Source organism: Aotus nancymaae, unplaced genomic scaffold (assembly GCF_030222135.1).
Source record: "Aotus nancymaae isolate 86718 unplaced genomic scaffold, 86718_ANA_hifiasm-v0.15.2.pri h1tg000019l, whole genome shotgun sequence".
Taxonomy (NCBI): domain Eukaryota; kingdom Metazoa; phylum Chordata; class Mammalia; order Primates; family Aotidae; genus Aotus; species Aotus nancymaae.
In genome coordinates, this window is record NW_026988431.1 from 16,101,077 (window position 1) to 16,128,527 (window position 27,451).

At 40.6% G+C, this 27,451-nt stretch overlaps 1 protein-coding gene across 3 annotated transcripts in view; it reads right to left on the reverse strand.

Moving 5' to 3' along the window:
• FNDC3B (fibronectin type III domain containing 3B) overlaps positions 1 to 27,451 on the reverse strand; it is a 371,599-nt gene that overhangs the window by 270,846 nt on the left and 73,302 nt on the right. For all 3 annotated transcript variants that reach the window (XM_012466702.2, XM_021674622.2, XM_064378642.1), the window contains exons 2-3: positions 23,624 to 23,762; positions 1,625 to 1,700 (exon numbers count right to left, since the gene is read on the reverse strand). In XM_012466702.2, the coding sequence (XP_012322125.1) occupies positions 1,625 to 1,700; positions 23,624 to 23,734 (187 nt within the window). In that variant the 5' untranslated portion in view covers positions 23,735 to 23,762. The remainder of the gene's footprint in view (positions 1 to 1,624; positions 1,701 to 23,623; positions 23,763 to 27,451) is intronic.

A 27,451-nucleotide genomic window follows, 5' to 3' on the forward strand; every position in this document is an offset into this window, starting at 1 on the left:
CACACACACACTCCCTAGACACCAAAAAGTAAACTCAGGTGGAATGAAAAAGTAGATTTTATGTATGCTCATCCACTAAGTGATTTGCTTTTATAGCTTCTATGAAACATACTCAGTTGTAGACAGACACAGTCTACCAGCCAATTAATGGGGCTCCAATGTTACCATAACCAGAGGCTTAATAGCTTTCCTACTGAACTGACAACCTCAGCTTCATTCCATATAGGTGACTTCCATCTAGTTTTTCTAGCATGATTTTTTTTTTTTTTTAAGATACAGGGTTGTAGGATTCTGAGGTTTTAATTGCTCACAATATCCGTTTATTACAGTACTACTGAAAGACTCTACATTCCATACAATTTTAAAATATTTCTCTTCCTTCCCCATTCTGTTCATCAACTGAGAGTAGGTTTTGATTTTAAATGTGTTACAATTCCAAGGACACAACACAGAAATCCAATGAGTAGAAACCATTCATAAAAATGATTAAACCATTTCATAGTAACTTAGATTAAAACTCATTAGCATTCAATCTTTAAAAATATACTCATTTCTCAAGAAAGATTTTCTAAGTTTTTGTTCTTATAGGTACCAAAAAAAAGTACAAACCAACATGCTCTACTATTATGCAAGGAAAAAAAAAAAAGTTTCTATGCAGCTCATCATGGGAAACTGAAACTAAAGGGCATTTCTCCTGGTTTGTTTATATATTGGTAAGCAAGCTTGGGTATTAATAATAAAGCCTCTAATCAGATTTGAGTTCAGTTAATAACCTAATATTGATCAACTGCATGCCAATTTACCATTTACCTCATAATCCCAATCACTGCCAGAAAGAGCTATCATAAGATCAGCTCTAGGTTGATCTTCCTACACAATGGATCACAGTACCTAAGTCATTTCTTTCCAAGTGAACTAGAGAGAAGAGGCATTAGTATACAAACTACAAGTGTCCTAGGAGCTCTACTAAAAGAACTACACCCAAGAAGCCTTACCTACACCTGGAACTTTAGATAACAAGATTCTCAACTCTGAGCTAATCCTGTAATGGGATAAGACTTTTGGAGATCTTGGGAGGGGGCATTTTGCATTTGGGGGGAACATGAATCATCGGGCCCCAAAGAGTAGAAGACTGTGCTGGTCAGCCTCCGAGATGCCCCACAAAGACCTGCCTCTTGGTATTCACACCCTTTCATAATTTCTTCTCTTGAGGCTGGGCTGGACCTACTCGCTACCTCATGTCATCTAGTTACTGGCTCTGAAGCTGCCATAAAATAATCCCCCTAGGCTTCTCCATGGAAAGGCCCACTTAACAAGTAACTGTAGGAAACTTCCTACAATAGTACCCTGTGAGATAATAAATGTTGTTATAAGCCACCAAATTTTGGAATAATTTGTTACTTAGCGATAACTAACCAACAGATACCCAATACAGATTTTACCACTAAAAATATCCTTTGAATAACATCATAATACATATTTGAGACCTTTTGACAGACGAAAAAGAAAATGAGTATCCAAGATATACTTTAGAAAATTATACGTAGACATACATATGAAAACATTACTTGCTTCAAATAAAGAAAAAATCTTTGATTAGAATATGTACCAAAAATATCCTTACCTTGAATGCACTGAAGTGTTCCATCCTCCGCTCTTATTGTAAAAGTCTCACCTGGATTAACTTGAACGAGAATAACCTGCCAAAACAAGACATTCATTTCGGTTTAATACTGGAACATCTGGGATTTGTCTTCAAGTGTTATTACCTAAATTTATATACAAGACAGGAAGTATATGGCACAAAATCTTTTATAAACACAAAACTTAGATGTAAGTCTTAAACCTGGTTTAATTTGGGGGCATGGGGGTTGGAGGGGTACATGTATTCGAATTTAGCTAAGTGAATTCTCCTGTATTGCTTATGATGCTATATAACCTTAAAAACTCCATTGGAAGAAAACTTAACTTTGAAAAGCACAATTCCCTTTTCTCTGTCACAGATTTGGAAACTACATTTAAAGAAGAAAGAAGACCAGAAAGCTAACTTAGAGAGGAAAGCTGCATCTAGCAATGAGGTTTGGCCTAGGTAGGCCGGACACGGTGGCTCACGCCTGTAATCCTAGCACTTTAGGAGGCCAAGGCCGGTGGATCACGTGAGGTCAGGAGTTCAAGACCAGGCTGGCCAACATGGCAAAACCCCATCTCTACTAAAAATACAGAAATTAGCCACTCTGCTCTAGTGTTGCATACTGTTCCCAAGTGTCTATTGCTGATCTGGATTATATGATTCTATTGTGTGACAACAAAAAAAATTTACAAGAAAAATTTTTGTAAAAAAAACTCTGTGTATAGGATCTTAAAACAATAATGAACAGTATTAAATAAATGAATATTATAAATAGGCCCCACCAAATACTCAAATGTTTAAAGTCAATGTTTGACTTATATGAACATAAATATTAAATATTAGCAGACAACTTCCAAGATTAGACCGTGAGTGGTAATAGCAAAGTACATTCTGTCAACAGCTTCGTAGTTTTATTAATAGTTCTAATCAAAGGATAATCAAAGGAAAATAATCACTAATTGATATCTAAATACAAGTTAAAGGACATAATCCAAACTTTACAAACTATAGTTAGGTAGGCCGGACACGGTGGCTCACGCCTGTAATCCTAGCACTTTGGGAGGCCAAGGCCGGTGGATCACGTGAGGTCAGGAGTTCAAGACCAGGCTGGCCAACATGGCAAAACCCCATCTCTACTAAAAATACAGAAATTAGCCACTCTGCTCTAGTACTTCTTCCTAGAATTTACAACTGCAATTAATTAAGCAATTATTTTACTGTCTGCCTTAATCTAAGCATGATAAGGATAACATCCAACTATCTAGCCCCATGGCTGGCATATAATAAGTTATGTACTCAATAACTACTTTCACTGAATGAATGAACATCATGAAACATTAAAAGAAAAAAAACCTATTGCAAATAATTAGCTTAGAAATTAAGCTTTCATAAGATGCAATTTAAAAGTCAACTTTATTTACTGTATACACTATAATTTGTCTGTTTTGTAAAACTGAGATCAAAGCCATTTCATCTTTAAAAACTCAATCGTTAATATCCATGTATTTTGCCTCTTGTAATAATTCATCCAGATGATACTGCTGGAATACCAAAAATTTTTAAACAGAAAATACATTAACTGGAAAAAACAGGATCATTCAGGGAAAATCAGCCTAAGCTTTATCCCTGGTACTTCTTATTATCTTGAATTATAACACTTATTTCAAGGCAGTTTATTTTTCCTGTATAATAACTGTCAATAATCTTTGAGTTTTCAGTACTTAAATTATCACCAATGTAAGCACATTGTACTGTTTCAAAAACTCAAACTCCTTCAAGATCTCTAGAATGATTAAAATATTTCTGTTGTTTTCTTGAAAAGGAGCTTTTAAAGTCATTTCTTTAATATGAAAATCATTTATTTTTCCATAAATATACAATATAAAAGCTACAATGGAAGAAGACAACACTTCAATATAGACAATTATCCATGTCTTTTGAAAGGTCCTTAGACCAATTCTAGCATCACTGTAATAAAGCAGAAACCATTTGCTTTGTGTTTAAAGCTCTAGGGATAGGACTGTAATATATGCCCATGGAATTAATTAGTTGGGGGACGGGGGAACCAATGGATGCCAAGACTCTAAGTCCTAGATTTTCTGTGACTATCCCAAAGTCATATACTCTCTTCTACCACGCTCATAATTGTCAGACAATGTGTCCTAAATGTCGGTTCTGAAAATACAATTCACTAGCATTATGGAAAGTCCCAGGCAAGAAAAAGGATTTCTGAATTGGGACATGCCCAGATTGTCACATTACCTGCTTATCATATTGCACAAAAAGTGTCTGTAACAGTTTCTCAGCGGTCACTGCACCAGGCCACACTTCAAAGAACGACCCAGAGGCATCCAGCCTCTAAGGTCCACTTACGCCTCCCCCTCTGCTTACTGAGTTCAATTCCCAACCCCTCATCCCTTTTTTTCAGGGAGAAAGATGATAGGTAACCGGCTTTTAAGCATCCTACGAAAATACCTGCCTCCAAATGTTTAGTTCATGTAATTTTCATTGCTGCTGAGTAGCCACAGCAACCAGATTATAATCTACCAAGTTACCTCAGAAACCAGACAAATCTCCTGTGTCCCAATAACAATTTTTCTTAGTAGAGCAGAAGTCATTATTTAAACAATCCGTATTCATCTTGGCACTGAATATTTTAAAAGAAAACATTATTATACCGAGGGAGGCTGACCACCCTCCACTGTCAATAAAGCAGAGATAAAAATAAGTTTGACACACAGCAGCCCAATGACCAGTCCTGACATCAGACATGAATGGGCTGGGGCAGAAGGCCTTGCATCACGCAGCCCTGAGGATCATGAGTCACAACCTGGCCAGCTCCTTAGGCAATGTCTCTCCCTCCCTCCCTCCCTCTCCCCAGCCACAAAGCAGAAACATAATAACTGCTACAAGTCGTCTTTAATATAAAATGTGAAACAGAACATCACTGTCCAAACCTCATCATTTTTGTCTACTCGCTAAGCATTTCCTTCTTTTCCCGAGTCAGCATTAAACTGATTCATGTGGCACAAAGTCTTCAGAGGAGAAAATAAAGACAACGATTTTAACTACTGATATTTTTTTTCTCCAGAGATGTTAAGAAGAACCATGCTAATCAAATCATGGGAGCATCCTCTAAGCTACTATTGCTTCATCAGATCTGTTTCAAAACCCTTAGTGCTATGTGAACCAAGAAGCTGGAAATACACAGAAGGCAGTTTATCAAGGCTTAATAAAAAATAAATGGCCACTGTTGCAAAGTCCACTTGCAAACAATAAAACAAGAGTTACAATTAATACAACTGAGCAAACACAGCATCATGGGAATTCTTTACATAACAGGGGAACTGAAATAAGGTATATCTTTCCTTGCAGTTATAAATCTAAAGCTAACTCTGTTTTTTACCCACTAAAAGAGGAAAAGGAAGGCTACTTTGGCAATTTAAATTTTGGGTGGCTGTTTAACCAGGTGTCAATAGTATCTAAGACTACTAAGTCTAATTTATGCCTCAAATAAAAAAAATCACCAGTCATTCAGCTGAGCAATCAGGGTAATGTATCAGTCCATCAAAAAAGCTTCTGGCCAGGCACAGCGGCTCATGCCTGTAATTCCAGTGCTTTGGGAGGCTGAGATGGGGAGAATCACTTGAGACCAGGCGTTTCAGACCAGCCCAGGCACATAGTAAGACTCCATATCTACAAAAATAATTTTTAAAATTAGCCAGGTGTGGTAGTGGGTTCCTGCAGTTCTAGCAACTCAGCAGGTTGAGGCAGGAGGATCGCTTGAGCCCAGGGGTTCAAGGCTGTAGTGAACCGTGATGGTGCCTGGTGCCAACTGCACTCCAGCCTGGGCAACCAAGACTGTCTCCCCACAAAAAAAAGCTTCACCTGAGAGAATAGTACCAACTGACCAAAGGGGAAACATTACACTTGCAGCATTTTGAAGCATTAAATCCAATCCTCAGACAATCAAGATATAAACCATATCAGAGAGGAGATCCCATTTCACTCCTAGAGTTTTTTCCACTGGCCATACTTTGTGAAGCTTATTTTCATGTATAAATGAACATTTCTCCCTTGGAGCCAACATTTATGATTATCCAAAAGGTATCTTTTTTTTTTTTTAATAAACGGAGTCTTGCTCTGTCGCCCAGGCTGGAGTATGGTGGCGCGATCTCAGCTCACTGTAACCTCCACCTCCTGGGTCCAAGCAATTCTCCTGCCTCAGCCTCCCGTGTAACTGGAACTACAGGTATGTGCCACCACACCCAGCTAATTTTTGTATTTTTAGTAGGGACAAGGTTTCACCATGTTGGCCAGGATGGTCTCAATCTCTTGACCTCGTGATCCGCCCACCTTGACCTCCCAAAGTCCTGGGATTATGGCGTGAGCCATCGTACCTGGCCTGTTTATCCTGGCCTGTTGGATAATGAGGAAATTCTTTAATGAGGAAAATGATACAATCTAAAAGCTACAGAAGAGTTCCACGCAACTCAGGATTCTATCCAGGAATATCTAATAACTTTAAAAGAGACCCTTGACTACATGAGAAGAGTACTACCGCCTATCTCTCATGCTACTATTTTCTGGTCACGTACACTCCCACTGCCCACTCCCCAGCCACACTTCCCACAAGATTCCCCATCAACAAGCTCCTCCCAACCCCCAGGCCCAAACTGTCCATCCACACACACCTTTGAGACCCTAGTCTGTATGCCACAGACCACAGCTGGCCTCAGGCAAAACTGAAAAGTAATTAATATTTGTTTTTTGAGTCCCCTCTTTTCTCCCAATCAGGAAAAGGGAAGTGATGGGCTGTGAATGACCAATATTTATCTTTGTGGTAATAATACACGCAAGGAAAATGTCTTCCAATTAAAAACATAAGCAAGAGGCTGGGTGCTGTGACTCATGCCTGTAATCCCAGCACTCTGGAGGCCGAGGTGGGCAGATCATGTGGTCAGGAGTTCGAGACCAGCCTGGCCAATATGGTGAAACCCCATCTCTACTAAAAATACAAAAATTAGCTGGGCATGGTGGCGCGCCCCCGTAATCTCAGCTACTCGGGCAGCTGAGGCAGAAGAAGCGCTTGAACCTGGGAGGTAGAGCTTGCAGTGAGCTGAGATCACGCCACTGCACTCCAGCCTGGGTGACAGCACAAAAAAGAATCGCTTGAACCAGGGAGAAGGAGGTTGCAGTGAACTGAGATCATGCCACTGCATTCCAGCCTGGGAGACTCCGTCTCAAAAAAAAAGAAAAAAACACATAAGCCTCATCCTGTTCACATGCCCTACCTGAAGCATGAATCCCAAGCTGACTGAAAAATAATACACAATACCAGGAAGCCCCCAAGGAGACCTAAACAAACACTGGGGACCAAGGGCCACGGGCACACACTGTAGGTGAAGCTCCCCCTTGCTCAACACAACCCACAGGATAAATGACAAATATGTTTAGGTTTTTCCTGGGCTTTAGGACTCTTACCGTTCAAACTAAGGAGTAAGAATATTCCACCACTCCATAAGTTTTAATACTGTTTTCTTCAAAGAACAGAAGGTTCAAAACCTGTATCCTCAATATCACACCTGTGAAATTAATCCAACACGATGCAGGCTACTTTATCAACTCCTTTTTCCAGGTTTTTTTCTATAATGATTAAGAAACAGCTACTACTTACTGAATCTCTGTCACATGCCAGGTAGATATTAACTAGATTTTACAAATGGGGAAACTGAGGCTTGAGGAAGACAAGCAACTTGTCCAAGGTCACAAAACTACAAAGTGACTGGATTCCAGCCCTGTCTGTCTGACCAAAATGCATGCTCACCTAGTTCATACCCTCGCTCCTCTCCTCTAATAGGTGTGGGTTTCACCGTATCAACGCAACATGAAGGTAATTCCAAAAAACTGCTAAAATAAGAGAAGGCAGTTAACTGGGTCAAAGGAACATCCCCAAAGGCAAGACAAGTTCTCTTCTAGGAAACACGTGCTCCTCCCTGAAACAGGCTTCCACCCTCAGCTTCTTTTTCTTCAAATTCCCACCAGTGACAAGTCTCTCCATTAAGTAAAATTACAGTCTCAAGAAAAAAATTTTTACCAAAATCTGCCATGTTTCATGCTCTCAATAAAATCTAAAACCAGCCAGTTCTCACCTCTGAGTAGATTTTCTGTTTCGTAAACATCTGAGTGCTCCTTAAAAGTTCACCTCCCATCGCACTCACATTCCAGCATCTGCTCAGCTTCCCCGCGTGCCGGCAACAAGAGGGACTCCTACAGGAATCCATTCACAGAAGTTCTGAAATCCAAGCCCTTTACATCTACAAAATGGTTTGAATTACTGGGAAATGCTTCTAATTAAGACTATCATAACAAAAGCCAGTAATAAAACGTAATAAAGTAACACCACAGTATGTGGAAATTTCCTATTACGTGCTCAGAAGTCCAGGAAAGGACCCTCTCTGGCTCAGTTTTCTGACCCACAAGCTGCCCTCTCAAAGTACACAGAAGAATTAAATTTGGTCACCTTTTTATATACTTTTAAGCAACCATTCTGAGATGCTGTCCACCATACAATCCAGGAAAACAGAATTTTACAGGGGGATACTTGAGACCATTACAAAGTTTAAAGAAATTGCCCAGATTTAAGACTTTAAGGCAAACAGACTAAAAATGCTCTTTAAAAATGTAATGCTTTTAAGATTTTCCTTTCTAGATTTGAGTTACTAGAGCTTTGTTAAGCAACTGTTGAAAAGCCTGGCACACTTAGATTCTTGGTTTTGGAAGAACTGCAGCCTTGAGGACATACACATACTGACTTTGTACAAATGAACAGATTATTCCAATTCTTCCCTCATTCTGCACCAAGTCCAAATTCAAGACTGACACTAGTCTCCACAGAGAGCAAAGGAAAAATGTGACAAAGATTTTCCAGCCAGCCCCGCCCCTCCTCCCGCACGCCCTCAGCACATACAAGCACACAGCCGATTCTATGCATGTTGAATTCAGAGCCAGTTTATGTACCATGACATCAGTGCGGTATAATGAGCCAAGTTTAAACTCCATCTGGGACAAATAATGTCCAAGCACACTGTGACTTCTTTTGTTTATATACAGTGACTAAATATGTCTTGGTGGTAAATGAACTAACTCAAGATTTATTTCCCAAGGCCTCCAAAACAATATTCTGCACCCCGAAGCAACTCCCTGCCTCCAGTTCTATTTCCAAGGCTATGCGTAAGTGATTTTTAGCAGAACGCATGACTTTTGAAACATATAATTAACATCTTGAGGAGAGTCAGAGTCCAAGCAGACCTTCATCAATCTAAAACAAAGAAAAAGAGGAACTCACGAGCAATCGGGGACTGTATTGCTGTTCACAGTAAAAATCTGCATTATGCTTAATGCTATATTCCCCTTGGAAAACAGGAAAAGTAGAGAAGGGAGAGATTTAAGAAGTATCTGTGAAGCGAGGTGGCCATTTTCTTTCCTTTTGAAGGATAAACTTTGTTTCTTTCAGAATGAACAAACCACTTTTTTTTTTTTTTTTTTTTTTTTTTGAGACAGCCTTGCTCTGTCTCCCAGGCTGGACTGCAATGGCTCAATCTTGGCTCAGTGCAACCTCCTTTTCCCGGGTTCAAGCGATTCTCCTGCCTCAGCCTCCCGAGTAGCTGGCAATACAGGTGCCTACCACCATGCCCAGATGATTTTTGTATTTTTTAGTAGAGACAGGGTTTCACCATGTTGGCCAGGCTGGTCTTGAACTCCTGACCTCAGGTGATCCGCCTGCCTCAGCCTCCCAAAGTGCTGGGATTACAGGCATGAGCCATTGCGCCCCGCCAGTTTTTATATTTCTTAAGTCTCAAAAACTGCCTCTAGGCTCATGCAGTTTTTGAATGGAAATGAAGGATGGGGTTTGGGAAGAAAAGGCAGGCAAAAGGTCCTGTTCTACCTACAGGATGAGACTCCCACAGGGGAGGAACCTCTACTACCCTTCTCTGGCCACCACCATCTCTCAGCACCTGCCGACCCGGGAGAAAGCAGCCCTCCTATTGCCAATCTCAAGAAAAGAACCCTTCCCTAAGGAAATAAGGGAGACGCTTAGGAAGATTTCACTCTCAGTTCCTTTTCCAAACAGAAGCCTGGCCTCCAGGCCTTCCAACACCACCACTGCTGCTTAGTCCTCAATTTTCAGAAGCTGGGGAGCCAGAGGCACTGTCACTTTCTGCAGTTAACTTGGAGATCATGTAAGATAATGAAGAAGAACAGCCTCTATAAACTTTACAATTTACTACTGTGCAAAAACCTAGTCCCATGTCTCTCCCCAGCTGTTTACCTGAACAAAACTAAGAAGAGGTAAGTCCAACCCAGGCAGTGCCACCTTTCCCAGAAGGCAGGATTTAAGTTTTGGAAGAGGAGATAAGTGGGTTCAAATCCCTGCTCTGTGATCTGCCAGCTGCAAATAAGTAAACTTTCTTGCCTCCAGTTTTGTCTTTGAAGATGACTGCCGCCTTATCATAAGGTCAGGAGTTCAAGACCAGCCTGGCCAACATGGTGAAACCCATCTCTACTAAAAATACAAAAATTAGCCAGGCGTGGTGGTGGGCACCTGTAATCCCAGCTATTCAGGAGGCTGAGCCAGGAGAATCGCTGGACCTGGGAGGCGGAGGTTGCAGTGAGCCGAGACCACACCACTACACTCCAGCCTGAGTGACAGAGCCAGACTCTGTCTTTAAAAAAAAAAAAAAAAAGATGATTGCCATCTTCCAGGGTGTGTAATTACTGGATGAAATGTTGTGTGTAAGCGCTCAGTACCAGCCCCAGCACCTCAGAAGCCCTCCCCAACAGTCACTAATCCTTCCTTCCACCTCAGCAGGAAGACACTCTTTCCAACAACTTTAACTTCGTGTCCACAGATAACCACTCAAGTAAAAGTTGAGATTGGGTTAAGACCAAAAGCATTCTGGTGATCAGCAGGCTTCCTTAAGTTGGAGGTAAATGCCAAAAATTTAGTCAAATGCACGGCAGTCTTTCAAAGTCCTAACTCTGATCTTTAGTGTCATTTTTAGATTGCTAAGGTATGGAAATCTCTGGAACAGTCAACCTTACAGCAGCTTTTGTCCTACATTTCCCCCTAGGTTTAAGAATAATTGTTAGAAAATGAGTCACTGCCCTCCTCCAAAGGCAGCACTCACACCTGGTGTGATACCTTTCTGTCTTGTTAATGGAGGCTCTTTAAAGTTCCAAGATTGGGCCAAGTGTGGTGGCTTGTGCCTGAAATCCCAGCACTTTGGGAGGTCAAGGTGGGCAGATCACTTGAGGCTGGGACTTTGAGACCAGACTGGCCAACATGGTGAAACCTTGTCTCTACTAAAAATTCAAAAATTAGCCAGGCATCGTGGCACGCGCCTGTAATCCCAGCTACTTGGGAAACCGAGGCAGGAGAATTCTTGAACTCGGGAGGCAGAGGTTGCAGTGAGCTGAGATCGTGCCACTGTACTCCAGCCTGGGTGACAGAGCAAGACTTCATCTAGGGAAAAAAAAAAAGTTCCCAGATTGCTTAGAGTACCACAGTGTGCAGAAGTGGTCAATAATAAGTAGGAGAACTCTCAGCCCAAGAAAACCCTTCTTTAAATCTGAGAAAGCAAGAGACTGTGGAACGTAAGCTGGATATGGACACCTATTTATGAAAGGATGATGTCTTCTAATGCCCAGCTCCACCTTCAACTGATTCCCTGTGTCCTGAAAACAGATATTACTCTGACAGGGTATAGAGAGAAACCTAGTGTCTGATTTCCCATCACAAACCCTAAGAGAAAAATATGGATGCCATTCATTTGTAATTGATATTAATATTTTATATTATAGTTTTACATTCAGTAAATGTAAATGACTAAAGCCACCAAGTAAATTATAAAGTGTTTTCCATGTGACCTTTCTGCCAAGATGATAAGAGTTTAAACGGGTTCTAAACACATCCATTCTGGGAATACAAAACAAAAATTAAAAATTAGCTGCAGGCCGGGTGCAGTGGTTCACACCTGTAATCCCAGAACTTTGGGAGGCCGAGGTGGGTGAATCACAAGGTCAGGAGTTCAAGATCAGACTGGCCAACATGATGAAACCCCATCTCTACAAAAATACAAAAATTAGCCAGGTATGGTGGCGGGCATCTGTAATCCCAGCTACTCCGGAGGCCGAGGCAGAGAACTGCTTGAACCCGGGAGGCAGAGTTTGCAGTGAGCCGAGACTGCGCCACTGCACTCCAGCCTGGGCAACAGAGTGAGACTCCATCTCAAAAAAGAAAAAAAATTTGCCCTTTTACTGTGCCTACTTACCTACCAAACAACATTACTAATTAAAGGACATCCTTCTGTAGGTCATAGCTTCTCCCATGAACTAAATGACAACTCAATACTCCAATATAAAGACCAAAGAAACTTCTGAGACAGTAACATGCTCAGTGATTAATTTTTCTAACTACCGCTTAGAAAACACAAAAAAACATTTTACTGTATTCCACGCTGGGTGACAGAATGAGACTCCAACTAAAAAAAAAAAAATTATCAACTTCTGATTGCACGAATATAACAACAAAAGAATGGTTTGGTTAAGGCCTGGCACAGTGGCTCACACCTGTGTAATCCCACACTTGAGAGGTCTAAGCAGGGCAACAGCTTGAAACCAGGAGTTTGAGACCAGCTTGGGCAACACAGGGAGACTGTCTCTACAAAAAATAAAAATAAGTAGCCAGGCCTGGTTGTGCATGCCTGTAGTCCCAGCTACTCAGGGGGCTGAGGTGGGAGAACAGTGTGAGCCCGGAAAGCTGAGGCTGCAGTGAGCTGGGATTGCATCACTGTACTATAGCCTGGAGAACAGAGTGAGTCTCAAAAACAAAATAAAAACAAAACATTTTAATGACCCTTCCTGAAAATTAAAAGTCATGTAATATAATTGGTCAATAACTAACAAGTCCATTTCCCTTCAAATCTAAGGTGTGGCTCACAAGAATTGATTTCCATTTTTTTGGGTTTTTATTTTTGGTTTCGTTTTGAGGCGGAGTCTCGCTCTGTTTCCCAGGCTGGAATACAGTGATGTGATCTCGGCTCACTGCAACCTCCGCCTCCCAGGTTCAGTCGATTATTCTGCCTCAGCCTCCCAAGCAGCTGGGACTACAAGTGCATACCACCACTCCCAGCTAATTTTTATATTTTTAGTAGAGACGGGGTTTCACCATATTGGCCAGACTGGCTCAAACTGCTGACCTTGTGATTGGCCGCCTTGGCCTCCCAAAGTGCTGGGATTACAGGTGTGAGCCACTGTGCCTGGCCCGATTTCCATTTTTTTAAACAATAGAAATGGAACCTTAGTAACAGCTTTACTGATATAAATACTTTCTAGTCAGCCTGCACCCAAAACCAGACCACATTTATCTCTGGATCTTCGCTGTCTCCACTTAACTCCACTTATTTGCAAAGCAGACACCCTTGGAAGGGTAATTTGCTAAATGCATACTGTCCATTTTATCTAAATGCTTATGCTGCAAGGAGCAAAGAAGGAGCAGGAAGAGAGGATCCAGGAAGGGAGGGCCAAATCATTCTGGTTAATCAAAGTGCTGAACACACCTGCTGCACAGGTAAAACACATTTGTTCCCGCTAACAGATGACCTGGTCTGATGGTCACCTGTTAAGGAAAAAGGCCCAGGGCAGGGAAGAAATACCAACGTAGGCATGAACACTAAAGCAGCACGTGCATATTGTTTCTTCTGGGGACCCACCATGTCTAGCTTAAAGCTGACCAGAAAATGACTAAGGGGCACCTAGTTCTGACCAATGCCAGTTTCAATGAGGAAACGAATATAATCTAAAGGCAGCTAAACCCAAGATTACCTAGGTAAAACACTACGGCACTTTAGCAACTGGCTCCTTGGCAGGCTGTTTCTTTTTGCATTTGGAAATGTAGGCGAGAGAAAAAAAGAATGAGAATGATGTCTGCATTTGGAACCTGGAGAGTAACGTTACAAATTTTATGCAGTTTTGCTCACTAATGTCATGTTTGGAGTGTAACGAATATATTTTATACAGTCATATGTTTACATCAATCATTTGGACTAAAAAAGAAAAGAGTCTGCCTACATGAGAACGATTATGTGCAAACATATTCTGGATGCAGAAGTGTCTCATCTTAACACATTCTGGATGCAAAAATGTCTCATCTTTTCTTCCTGTGTTTATATACTACTTTTACTTACTATGAGATATTTCAATAGCTATCACATCACATTTGACATGACAAATACACATTTTCAAAACAAGAAAAATAGAAATCAGAGTTTGGAAATCTATCAAATTTAATCTTATTTTTTACAAAGTTAATATAGAAATACTTTACGGCCAGACCCCAGCGCTTTGAGAAGGCACAACAGGAGGAAGATCCTTTGAGCCCAGGAGTTCAAGACCAGCCTTGGCAACATAAGGAGACCCTGTCTCAAATAAATAAATACTTCAAATAAAAACGCCTCATCTAGGTAATACCAGGAAAAGTTTACCCTTAAAAAAACTCTTTCCAAGAATTGAGTCTTTATTTATTGAAACTGTAAAAAAAGATTATAAACACAAGTATTTCCATCTCTGCACCTGGACTACTTTTACCTTGCATCTGTGTTTAATGTCTCCTAACTAAACTGTAAACAGTAAAACTAAGGAATCGGATTGTCTCTTTTGCTCTTTCTAAGCATTAGTGAATGTTCCATGTAGCACTTTTGGGGGGCCTCAAATCCAGTTCACTGAAAACTAAAGGCCGAAAAAACAAAACAAAACAAAACCAAAAAAACCCACATGGGTTCTAACATGTAACAGGTAAAGCTGAAATCCTTCTACAAAGCCACATTAACCCGAGCCCAGCCTAATTCATTTCACAGGTCCTGGGGCAAGCAGACAACTACAAGATTTAAAACACGTTATCAGTTTGATACACAACGCACGGGCCGGAAAAAACTTAAATCATCTTGCTGTCTTTAAAATACAATACACATGAGCACAAGATGTAATTTAAAGTTTAAAAAGTTAACAATTTCCAGATTCCAAACCGGGATGACCGCAGAGCTCAGGCAGGCTTGGAAACTTCGTGAAGTGGACAGGGTAGGGACTGAAGAGGACATTCCCCATCAAAAGCAAACGGCTGCAATTTTTGTGCCAGTCAATTGTTGCCAAGTAGGAAGACCAGCCCAGTGTTATCACATCTTCTGGGTTTTTCAAAAAAACAGAAAAATCCAGAGTTTTTTAATAAATCTTCCCATTTTTAATATTGGTACTGAAATCTTTTCAACTAAAAACACACACACACACACACACACACACACACACACACACACACACACACACACACACACACACACACACACACCCCATGCCTGTATGACAAAGGCAGTAAGTGGCTAGTTTTCAAGCCCTGATATAGATGAATTAAATCTGTTCATTGCTTTCATCCTTCATCCATTCAAAAAGATTTACTGAATGCTACTTCAGATGCCAGGCACAGTATGAACAAGGGAGACCCAGTCCCTGCCCACCTTGAGTTAACAAGGAAATCAGACAGTCAAACATTGCAGTAACTTGAAAACAATCGTAATGTTAAAAACACTTTAGGATTTAAAATTGCCATTATTCTGCAGCGCAACCCTACCATGCCAGTATTTTACCTTAATCCTTCCTATTTTAAAGGCAGCTCCATTTCTAGCATTTGAAGGATACTGACTACATCTTGTATCTTATTATTGCCTTTGGCTAATTAAATTCTGAAGTGTCTCTCAACCCAGACAGCTCAGGGCTGCCCTAATTATATGTCCAATGTTCTAATTATTGGAGGTGCCACATATAACCACACCCTCTGATAACATGGTATCAACATTTTCCTTTACAAGACTGGGATTCTGCATAGGCTCTGCCTTTTTGGAAGCTTTTGTAGGAAGCAAAATTGGCAAAACTAACTCAGAGAGGTCTGACAAGTCAGACCACAGATCTGGCTAAACTCACACCTTTTTTTACAGTTCAAAGGAGGCCCTGAAAATAGGGGTTGCTGCCTCTGCAGCTGGAACGCGAATCTGGTTGAGGGGTGCTTGTGATCCGCCCCACTGTAGAGTCAGTAATTCTGAGCAATGGGCATCAAGGGGACGGGTGGACCGCCAGACTGGAGAATCAGAGGACAAATACGTTCATTATCGAAGATACTAAACAGTAAAGGTTCAAGCAAAGAGATCACCAACTAGACAGATAAGGTTTATTTGTAGTGCCCGTAATAGCTCTCCATTGCATATGCAATCTCTATAGAGCATTCTCCTGTAATAAAACAGAAACAGATTACCTGATGTACAAAGTCTGGCTAGTTCTAGGCTTCACTTCAGGTCAGATCTGACCCAGGCTCAGCCTCCCCACAGATACTTTTCCTAGCCTGGTCTGTTTTCCTGCCCATCTATCCACTCCTCAATTCTTCCTCTGAACTCCTACGCACTGTGGCTCTGTGACACTCTGCAATTCAAGCACTCTCCCGTGACCCAATGTATGTGTAAATACAGCCTTTTTTTTTTTTTTTTTTTGGCAGGCCCCATTTTGCTTGCCAACTAGATTGCTCATTCCTTTAGGGCAAGAACAGTGCCTTATTCATCTTTGTGTCGCCAGCACCTAATACAGTACCGGCACACAGGACATTTGATAAATGCTTATTAAAATGAACAAATCTATTATTCAATCACTCCTAAATTTAGTCATAAATCCTATCCTCTCACTCTTTTACCCCAAATTTCAAAGTACAGAGGCTGACAGTATCTTGACACCAGAGGGCTTTGTAGTTTGAGTGGTAGAGGAAAAATGAATGGCAGTTAGCAATAATAATTTTATTTAAGCATTTGCACAAGTTGCACAATTTCTCATGCATCTTGCTGCTGAAGAATGTGACCCAAGGCTGAGCTTCCCCATACCTGGTTTTCTGTACCCAACACTGACCAGCATCTTTTTACTTTCTAGCTCCAGCTCCCACCCATAACATGATTCTACCACAAAAGGAGCTCTTCGGTAATGTTATTGAGAAATAATAGCTGCAGTATCTTTTTTAACTGTCACTCCCATTCTCATTTGAATATCCTTCTCTCTCCTGGGTAATCTTCCCAAGAGTTGTTTATTCATTTTTCTACACTATACTGATTATAAAACTTCATTCCTGCTGGGATTTCTGAGGAGGAGACAAGCTCTGTCATGTAAGCAAAACTCTTCACCGTGGCTATCAGTATATTTCAAGAGTAAACCTGTGTAGTGGCAGGATTTGAACTACTGAATGCAAGAAGGAAGCCATCAAGGAGAACGTTATTCAGAAGATACCAACCAGAACAGAAAGGTCATTGGATTAGGAGGAGGGGCACATACGATGTAAAAGACATGCCGACGTGAGCACCATCTGAAGGTGGAAAGCTTTGATATGTGGAATGTGCTGTCTGGAAATGTGTATTCAAAATAATGCTCCAGGAAAAAACTCTGGTTATGTGTTCTGTCTAGAAAAACAAGGGCTTTCAAAAGAAGAAACAAAAGAGGGGGAAAAAAACTCTCTCCATGAAATGACATGTTAAGTGCTGATCGACAGGAATTGGCAAAGTCAAGAGAACTGGACATGACTGAGGCAACTGTAATTACCCTCCTGCCTTCCAGGACAAGTAGATGATGCGTTATCCTGAGCTAGCAGGAGAGGCAAGTTTTCTGTATACGTTTAAGGAGATCTACTTTCTGAAGAAGAGGCATTAAAAACCCTCAGCAATATTCTAGAAGCTTAAAAGAGATGAGAGAGAAGAATAATAGTAGGACAAATCATTTACTAGATGCTCTCCATGTGCTAAATGCTAGTCAGGTCAAGAGGCATCTAATCCAAGCCAGTTCCACTAAGAACTGACCCTCAGTAAATATATATTTAAGAAAAGTCATTAAGAATATAATATAAAGAATATATTGTGCCACTTTATATATATTATATGAAATATTATAATATATGCCACTTTATAGTATATATGATACAATATGAATTATATAAATATATTACATATTGTTATATGTAATAATATATTACATGTTATATATTTTATATATAAATATATTTATATATACTTTATGTTATACATAATATATATTATATGCATATAACATAAAGTGGCACACTACATTATATTTAAGGAAAGTCATTAAGAATACATATTAAAGGCATACATATTTAAGGAAAGTCATTAAGAATATAATATAAAGAATATATTATGCTCCTTTATATATAATATATATTATGTGAAATATATAATATATGCCACTTTATACTATATATGATACAATATAAATTATATAAATATATTACATGTTGTTATATGTAATAATATATTACATACTATATATTTTACATATGAATATATTTTTACATACTTTACGTTATATTTAATATATATTATATGCATATAATATAAAGTGGCACACTACTCTCATGCAGGTCACAGATACCCTTGTAAGTGTCACATGTTAAATTTACAAATCAGTAAACTCTGCAATCCTATGTCGACACTTCTGTTTTTAACATAATGGTTTAACTGGTAGCTGCTATAAATTTTTCAGAAATTATTCAAATATTAAACCAGTTTTAAAAAGTCAGAATTTAGGCTGATGTTTATTCTTCCGTGCTCAACACTGGCTGCTACATTTTAAAATCACTAAAATGCAGAAGTCCATAACAAACACAGGTAAGTTAATATACCACTAGCTTCTGAATATGTCAACAAAGCCATCAATTTTCTGATTACTGAAGGGCACTCATCATCATTTACACAGCCACACATTAAAAACTCAGGTTGAAACCTGATGTTTGTAGCTCAAGAATAGTATACAATTAGGCACATTCAGGTAAGCAAACTTTATTTAGCTAAGCTAGGATGTAGTTATTCAGAGGTGGAAGAAATTACTGGTGATAAAAAGCCAGAGATAACTCTATTTAGAAAATAATACTTCAAAATAAAGCTACTCAATTTCACTTCTGGTTATATATACAAGAGAAATAAAAACATGTCCACACAAGAATCTGTGCATAGCAGCATCATTCATAATAGCCAAAAAGTGAAAATAACTAAAATGTCTAACAGAACATGAATAGAGTAATAAAATGTGGTATATCCACGCAGTAAAATATTATTTGGCAATAAAAAAGGAATACAGTACTGACACATGCTACCATATGAATGAACCTTAGAAATGTGTTGAGTGAAAGATGCCGGACACAAAAGACCAAATGTCACATAATTTTATTTATATGAAATTCTGGCATAGGCAGTATCTGCCTACAGAGACAGAAAGTAGGTGAATTCACGGTTACCTAGAATGGAGGAAGGGAGAGAGAAAATAGGAAATAGGGAGTGATTCCTCCAGGGTTCTTTTTAGAGTGATAAAAATGTTCTGAAATTAACTGTAGTGAAGGTTGTACAATTCTGTGAATATACTAGATTACAATGACTGTATAAGTATACAATTATACTTCAATTAAGCTGTTAAATGAGAAAAGCTGTTGTGTGAGCTGCTTCTGTTCTCACTGTTTCTTGTTGCTATTCATTTTTAGTTGATAACGCTTTTAAAAGCTTTGTTCATAATGACGATGACTTCTTTTTAAGAATCATCCTTTTCACTCTTCCCCTTTTCCTGCTACCTGCGTAAAATGACAAACCAAGGTTTTAAACTTCATGTGACTCCAAATAATGAAAATTAACAGTGTGTCTTATTTAGAGAGCCAGAACACCACAGAGAATCCTGCCAAGAACTAGTCCTAATTACATCCAGAAACAAGCAGAACAGAAATGAGGAGGAGGAGGGCTGTGGGAACTGAAGAGCTTTCTCATAACTGCGGTAGTTCTTTTGCATATATAGAGAAAGGTTTAGCATGTCCTTTGCACAGCTGCAAAGTATTAAAAACCCTGTAAACACATACAAGGTAAGCTTCGCCATACATACTCCTAACAGACATTTAGAGGCAGAGCCCTGTTCCCAGGGCATGGCTCTTTACGAGGGTATGATTTGAGTGGTGGCTGAGGTGCCATGTACATTAGGAGGCCACTGCCGAGGGTCTGTTGTACCATGCCTGCAATGTCCACCCACAGAGTCAATCCCGTGCCTCCGAAAGGTTCTTATTAAGATGAAGAGGTGTTGCTTCAGTGAGAAAGCACAGTAAAAGCCTCAGAAAACATTCATATCGATTAATTCTAAAACTAATTGTAGTCAAGGTTGTACAATCCTGTGGATATACAAGATTCCACTTTAAGTGGGTGAATTGTATGACGTGAATCATACATCAGTAAAGCTGTTAAATAAGGAGAGCTATTGTTCACATTGTTTCTTATTATTCATTCATACCTGTATCTGGTATGTCCCCTGTAGCTTGATCCTTTAACACGGAACCACCTGAGCCCTATACATTACGCAGGCTCTTGCGGGCAAACAGCAAATACCAGCAGGTGCCCAGAGCAAGCACTCAAAACTCATGCAGCCCCACACTCTGGGAGCCTGTCTTGGAGACTCGCCTTTGTTTCTGGTTCTTTTATGGCCCTCTATCCTTCCCCTTTCTCCGCTTCCTCTTGTGTTTCTCTGCCACTTTAGCTTTCCTTCTCTGCCTTCCCCTCGTGCCTTCACCTGAGTTCCTCACACAGGCCCCCGTGCCTACCTAGGCCAGTGCTAAATGTTAGAGCCCAAGGAAAGAACAGAGGCTTGAAAGAACGAGGGAGACACAGGATGGAGACTCCGGGAGTAGAATGAGGAAGGAAAATGTCAGGCGCAGAGAGGCCACTGCCTAAGCTGAGCCCCAGTGATGTAGAGGCAATGTCAAAGCATAGCACATCTTGGGCTGGTCCTGCTGAAAGGGACATTTCTTTTCTTTCTTTTGAGATCTCACTCTATTGCCCAGGCTGGGGTGCAGTGGCACGATCTCGGCTCACTGCAACCTCTGCCTTCTGGGTTCAAGGGATTCTCCTGCCTCAGCCTCCTGAGTACCTGGGATTACAGCCACCTGCCACCACACCCAACTAGTTTTTGTACTTTTAGCAGAGATGGGGTTTCACCATGTTGGCCAGACTGGTCTCAAACTCCTGATCTCAGGTGACCTGCCCATCTTGGCCTCCCAAAGTGCTGGGATTGCAGGCATGAGCCACTGCACTCGAACAAGAGGGACATGTCTAATGCACTTTGCCCCCTTAACAATTTTACCTATTAAGGAAAAACTAGAGTTAATGCCAAGTAAGAGCCTGGCACAAGGATGTTAACGCTTCTAACACAATTAAACATATTTGCTAATTAAAAAGACAAACAGTTCCCTCTCGTAAGATTTTTTTATGTCTACCCCCACTTTTTGATAAAGCTTAATTATTCTATTTATAAAACAGATACATTAACAGATTCTTCTTTTCTTATTAGCTTTAGAAAGCTTCCTAGATTTAATAGAAATGTGGGGTATTTTTTTTTTTTTTCTGCTTTTTAGAGACGGGATCTCACTGTGTTGCCCAGGCTCGTCTCAAACTCCTGGGCTCAAGGGATTCTCCTGCTTCATCCTCCTGAGTAGTTAAGATTACAGGCATGCACCACCACACCCAGCTTTAAAAATATGGTTTTGTTAACCAAAATTGTTAAGCAGCTTCTGCTTACGCTGAAGTAAGATACACAAGGTAGGGAAATGCCACATAGTCTGCTGGGCAAGTGAAATCACAGACATGGGAGAAATCATCAAAACATAAACATGCTGTACAACAACAGGGATGGGTGGCTCAGGTCTCCTAGCTACACAGGCAAATGGGAATGAGGTGACCTCATCTGAGAGACAACCTAAGTCATTTTCCAAGTTTACTCACATTTGACTAAATGCCTTATCTTTTTTTATTTCTTTTTATTAGTAATTCTTTTAATTGGAAGACCAGACACTGCATCATGAAACCATCCACAACACTCCGCAACCTTCCCATGAACTACCGGAGCACAGTGAGCAGAAGAGGAGCAGGCAGAGAATGACAGAGCGAGAGGCCAGCACTAACGTGAAAGGCTGGCAGCCAGGCAGCGCGATCGGATTCTACTCCAGGTGTCTAACAGGATGGCTTGAAGCAGGCCACTGACATCATAAAGCTTTTCTTTTGAAAAGATCCCTCAGGACCTATGTGGAGAATGCTTCCTGGTGAGGCAAAAGTAAAAGCAGAGAGACCAGTGACAAGGGCTGGCCCACCCTTCCCTAGTGAGATAATGGCACCGGGTCCGTAGCAGTAGTGGAAATGAAGTGGATATGGCAGAGTATGGATTCAACACGTGCTCCTGAGATAAAGCCAACGGGCATGCTACGGACTGAAGAGGAAGATGAGAACACAGAGTGAAGCCTGTCAAGGGAGGCATGGGAGGTAAGGAACGAGAGGAAGTAGAGAAACACTGCCAAAGAGGAAGAAGGGACAGGGGGTGGCAGCTGGAGGGGGATATGGAATCAAGGGAGGAGGTTTTGTTTTATTGGATGGGGAGAGGTGCAGGGGTTTATGTTTTTAAGATAAAAGATACTGGTGTATGTTGGTGGAAGTAATCCAGTAGAGAAAAAGATTCAGGAATCAGGGAGATGGCAGCATCGGTGGTGAGAAGGCATGAGAGGTATTCAATTAACAAACATTTACTAAGCACCTATTACACGTTTTTTATTCTTAAGAGGTTCATGGTGTGATGCAGGAGAAAATAAGATAAATTATTAAGCAGCAAGGTCAGCTCCAACAAAGGTATATACAAAGAATTAATATACTATGATAGATAAGACTGTGAGTGTACTATATGATTGATTAGAGCAGGGGGCATGTACTGACGTCAGATAACGACTGATTCACTTATTTGCATTATTAATATATTTTGGGTAAATATTTTCCAAGCAATTGTTCCCAATTCTACTTTTCATAAAATTAAAATTTGCCTTTATGCTTCTGACGAATGTACAAAGACAAAATTTTTTTTTTTTTGAGACAGAGTCTCACTCTGTCACCAGGCTCCAGGCTGGAGTGCAGTGGCACAATCTCGGCTCACTGCAACCTCCGCCTCCCGGGTTCAAGCAATTATCCTGCCTCAGCCTCCCGACTAGCTGGGACTACAGGCGCACACCACCATGCCCAGCTAATTTTTGTATTTTTAGTAGAGACGGGGTTTCACCATGTTGGCCAGGATGATCTCATCTCTTGACCTTGTGATCCGCCCGCTTCGGCCTCCCAAAGTGCTGGGATTACAGGCTTGAGCCACCATGCCCGGCTGAGACAAAATATTTATTTAGTTACAAGATTGAGCATGCCCAGTTGTTGTAATAAAAAATTTTTAATTAACATTAGGAATAATAATTCAATCCCTAATAATTGTTTAAAGTTTCACTTACTGTCTAAATTGTTGTCCCCAAGTGCTACTTGACTGAGTTCACAAATAACTTCTCTATTCTACAGTCTTCAGTAACTAGTGACAAAGGAGATTCAGAGAAAATAAGTACCATGATTTTACGAGCTACACATTTGGAAGGACTAATTCCAGGAGCAAGGGTGGATTCTCACCGTCCTATACGTCCTGTCGAGATCACTCCAGTGTGAAGCCAAAACCTGACCTTCTGAACATGTTTCTCTGGTCAACCAAGCAAAGTAGTCAAGTACAACATGGTACGAATAAACAGTCACTTTATTTCGAAGACTTGTAAACAGTCTCAAAATGACTCACTTCAAGAATCATCCACTTTTCGATGTTTCAAGAATACAAACTGAATGAGGGAAGATTCTGTTCTCTAAAATCACAATATTTTTAAAAATAATACACTAATTCTACAACAAAAACACTTACCTCTAGAAATCCTAAGGTTTGAAATCACAAACCTTTGAGTCCCAAAATAAATCAGACACTGGGTTACTTTTTCCCACCTAGAGAATTTGACTTAAATTTCCCTCTTCCTACACCAACCTGCTGAGCTGCATCTCCATTCACCAAGTGGGGCATCATGGCGACCTCTCCGTTCAGCAATGGTGGCAGTTCCAGAGGGATTTGGTCGGTCATCATCATTGTGACGTACATTCATGGAGAACTTCCCTCAACTGGCTTCCTGCAAGAGAACCACCACTTTTTAAAAAGGACTCAGGACCACAAAAATCACCTGTAACATAACGAGTCAGCAATCCAAGTGCTCATTATGAAACCCAAGTTATTCCAATCCAAGAGCATAGTATTTTTATGTCAGGCCCCAAAGACAGGTGGAACAAAGGCAAAGAAATAGCCAGAACTAGGAAACGAAAGACCAGAGTCTCTAAGTAGCCATGTGAACCTGACTTTCCTGCATCTCAGATACATCCAAGGCAACTTGTGCAGTAAGGCTTTAAGGTAGACTACGTTGTTTCTATTCTGTTTATTCCATTTATTCTAATGAAATTCATACTCATATTCAAAATAACACAAAGCCTACTTTCATCCCATAACGGTATTTGCCACCGTCATTTAACTTTGCAGTACAATAGAAGGAAAATAACAGTAAATTCCTATTTAGAATTATAACTTGTTCCTTAGGAAGTATTTACATATTCTTCAATTATGCCTAAAATGTATGGCAAAGAAAGTTTAACAGCATGGACAAAGAAGGATAAACGAACAAATACACACACATGCTCTCACACAATTTTAAATGATTTCAGGAACACACTGCCATATAGTTCACAGTTACGTTTATTATTCATAATAGAGTCCCCACAATTTCAAATTCAAGGATATTTGGTCAATGAACCCTTTAATACCTAATATTCAAATCAGACAAAATCATGGGGCAAATATTTCAATAACTACTTCAAATATGTCTCAGGAAGATATGACAGAAATAAAATATTCTCATTCTTAAACACCTCCATTCTAAACATTAAATATACCTCTTCTCCATCCATCCCACCCAAAAAAAAAGCCCTCCCTTGGAAGTATCAAAAGATGTATAAAAGCCACCCAAGAGATTATAAACTTTTTTATTTTAAACAGACAAAATTTTACCTGTTTTATTACACACTCGTTTGGAGAAACTAATTATTTTAATCACCAAAAAAACGAACTCTTACCCCAACTAGAAAAGCACATTCTATAATAACAGGTCTTATAATTCAGTGTTAATAGTACCATCATGCTGTTTTACAAGGCAATTACTCCATTCCTAAGCAAATAAAAATACCAAGCCCAAAGCCTGATAGTTTATCCTCATGAAAGAAAACAGAATCCTTTACAATTAAACTCAGATAATCCCCGTTGACACTATATGACTTCACTCTTTGACCTATGAATACATCAGATGATGGAGAAGAAATCTAATGTCTATTTCAATTTCATTCCTAATATACTTTATCTTACTAATAATGCATGAGAGAAAAATAGCTATTTTCTCAAATTGATGACACTACACAAGCCTATCTCTTTTTTTTTTTGAGACAGAGTCTCACTCTGATACCAGGCTGGAGTGCAGCGGCACAATCTCTGCTGACTGTAATCTCCACCTCCCAGGTTCAAGTGATTCTCCTGCCTCCGCCTCCCAAGTAGCTGGGACTACAGGCATGCACCATCATGCCCAGCTAATTTTTGTATTTTTAGTAGAGATGGGGTTTTGCCATGTTGGCCAGGCTGGTCTTGAACTCCTGACATCAGGTGATCTGCCTGCCTTGGCCTCCCAAAGTGCTAAGTGTAATGTCTTATGTAATGTTTCTTCAAAACTGCAAGTTGGATTAACGGGGCAGTAATTTACAGTAAGGGGTCTGAGTATAAGCATTCAATGGCGGAGAAACAGTTTCACCTTTTCTTCACTTCTCCCTAAGGAGGAATGCCTGGGCTACTGAGGCTGCGGTGCAGACTGTGGCTGTCTGTCTTCTCTGCATCCCCCTGCTATATTAGTGTGTACCAAGCCCTCTCCCACTTGGCATAGTTCTGATATCTCTAAGGTAAGCCTAAGGATGGAACCTCTTCTCTCTTATCCAACAAGGCAAGAGGAGTAAACCAATTTCAGGGCCCTCCCCGTAGGTCCGTTTAGCTTCCATAGGTCCTTCTATTAGGCCAGCGTACAGTAGATAATGACCCAGGGTTAGAGAGTTAAAATGGGAGGGAGAGGGGGGGTCCTTAGGACCTACTTTGGGCTGAAGCTGTTTACATTCCATGTGGTCCAACCCATCTAACCGAAGTTTTTAACACTTGGATTTGGGGCTCAAATCCAATTAATGGTGCGATTTTGTTCCTATTTCTCATTGTTTCTTGTGTGAGTCCTGTGGGGGAGTGGGGAGGCTGGACTGAGTAAGAAAGTTGTGATCTGATACGAAATTTAGGCATTCAATGTCTCAACACCAACAATACATCTGACAGTAACAATTCTAACCTTCTGGTAGGCCTCATGTTAACTAGCAGGACTGCCGTCAGTGAGACATAGCAATCCAACACCACTAAACAGCACTCTGAAGAACAGGTGTCAAGTCCTAGGTAGGGCATTAACTCCCAGTTCTGTAAATGTGGGATAAAGTAGATGGGTCCCCCAGACCCAGGTCCACAAAGGCCCTACAGAAGTAGGATAGAAGAGTATGGGGACTGACACTGATTTGCAAAACCATCTCTTTTCATAAGGGATTTCACCTCCAAAGAAACCAGAGAAGTCCACTGGCACAAGGAGATCATTATTTGCTTTTGAAAACATCATAGGCAACTTTAGGTGAGATGCCTAAATCTTTTTCTCTACTACATGACGAACTTTCCACCTCATACAGTGTTCAGTGGTTACTAGAAATGGCCGGGAGGGGAGTGGGGGAAGGGGAGACAGGGAACCTGTATGTACAATCACTCCTCAGAAAGATGCCATGGGAACATATGAACATCATACACTCCTAAGCCTCAGCTCAACCACCCAACAGTCACACCGTGAATCATAGAGAAAACAGATTAAGAAAGTGAATATATTAAGGCCACTGTGAACCCCGCCACAGTCTCACTTATCTGTAATCAAGTTGCTGATCTTTTCCCTCAGCCACCAGCTTGCTAGACTCCAAGGCCTTCTTTGTAATCCCTAACAGTTTCACCAGAGATAAAACAGACTTTATCCTTATAAGAATATAAGGTAGGCCAGGCGCGGTGGCTCATGCCTGTAATCCCAGCATTTTGGGAGGCCAAGGCGGGCAAATCAAGAAGTCAGGAGTTCAAGACCAGCCTGGCCAACATGGTGAACCCCATCTCTACTAAAAATACAAAAAAATTAGCCGGGCATGGTGGTGCATGCCTGTAATCCTAGCTATTCAGGAGGCTGAAGCAGGAGAATTGCTTGAACCTGGAAGGCGGAGGTTGCAGTGAGCTGAGATCATGGCACTGCACTCCAGCCTGGGCAACAGAGGGAGACTCCGTCTCAGGGGGAAGAAAAAGACTGCAAGGTAACAGATTCAGCTAGATGGGGCCTACATGCAGCCAACAGTGTTTAAATCCCCATTTCTACGCTCCATGCACACATAGAGAACACTTTTATTTGCCTACGATGCAAGAGACGTACGTACAAAGTAACGAATCATTTCTAAGCAAGTAACTGCCCAATTACTTATAAGGCAACTGCCTGCCAAGCTGTCCCTTAAAATGATCATAGAATAGAAAAGACTTAGTCCATGGTCCACAGAAAGACTATAGAAAAGGCAAGGAGGAAAAGCATAAAAGAATAAAAACATAAAACTTAGGGGTTCACAGTAGTATCTTTTTGGTTATTCCCCAGGCATGAAATGGGAAACATAGTGAGTGTTCCTAATGGAA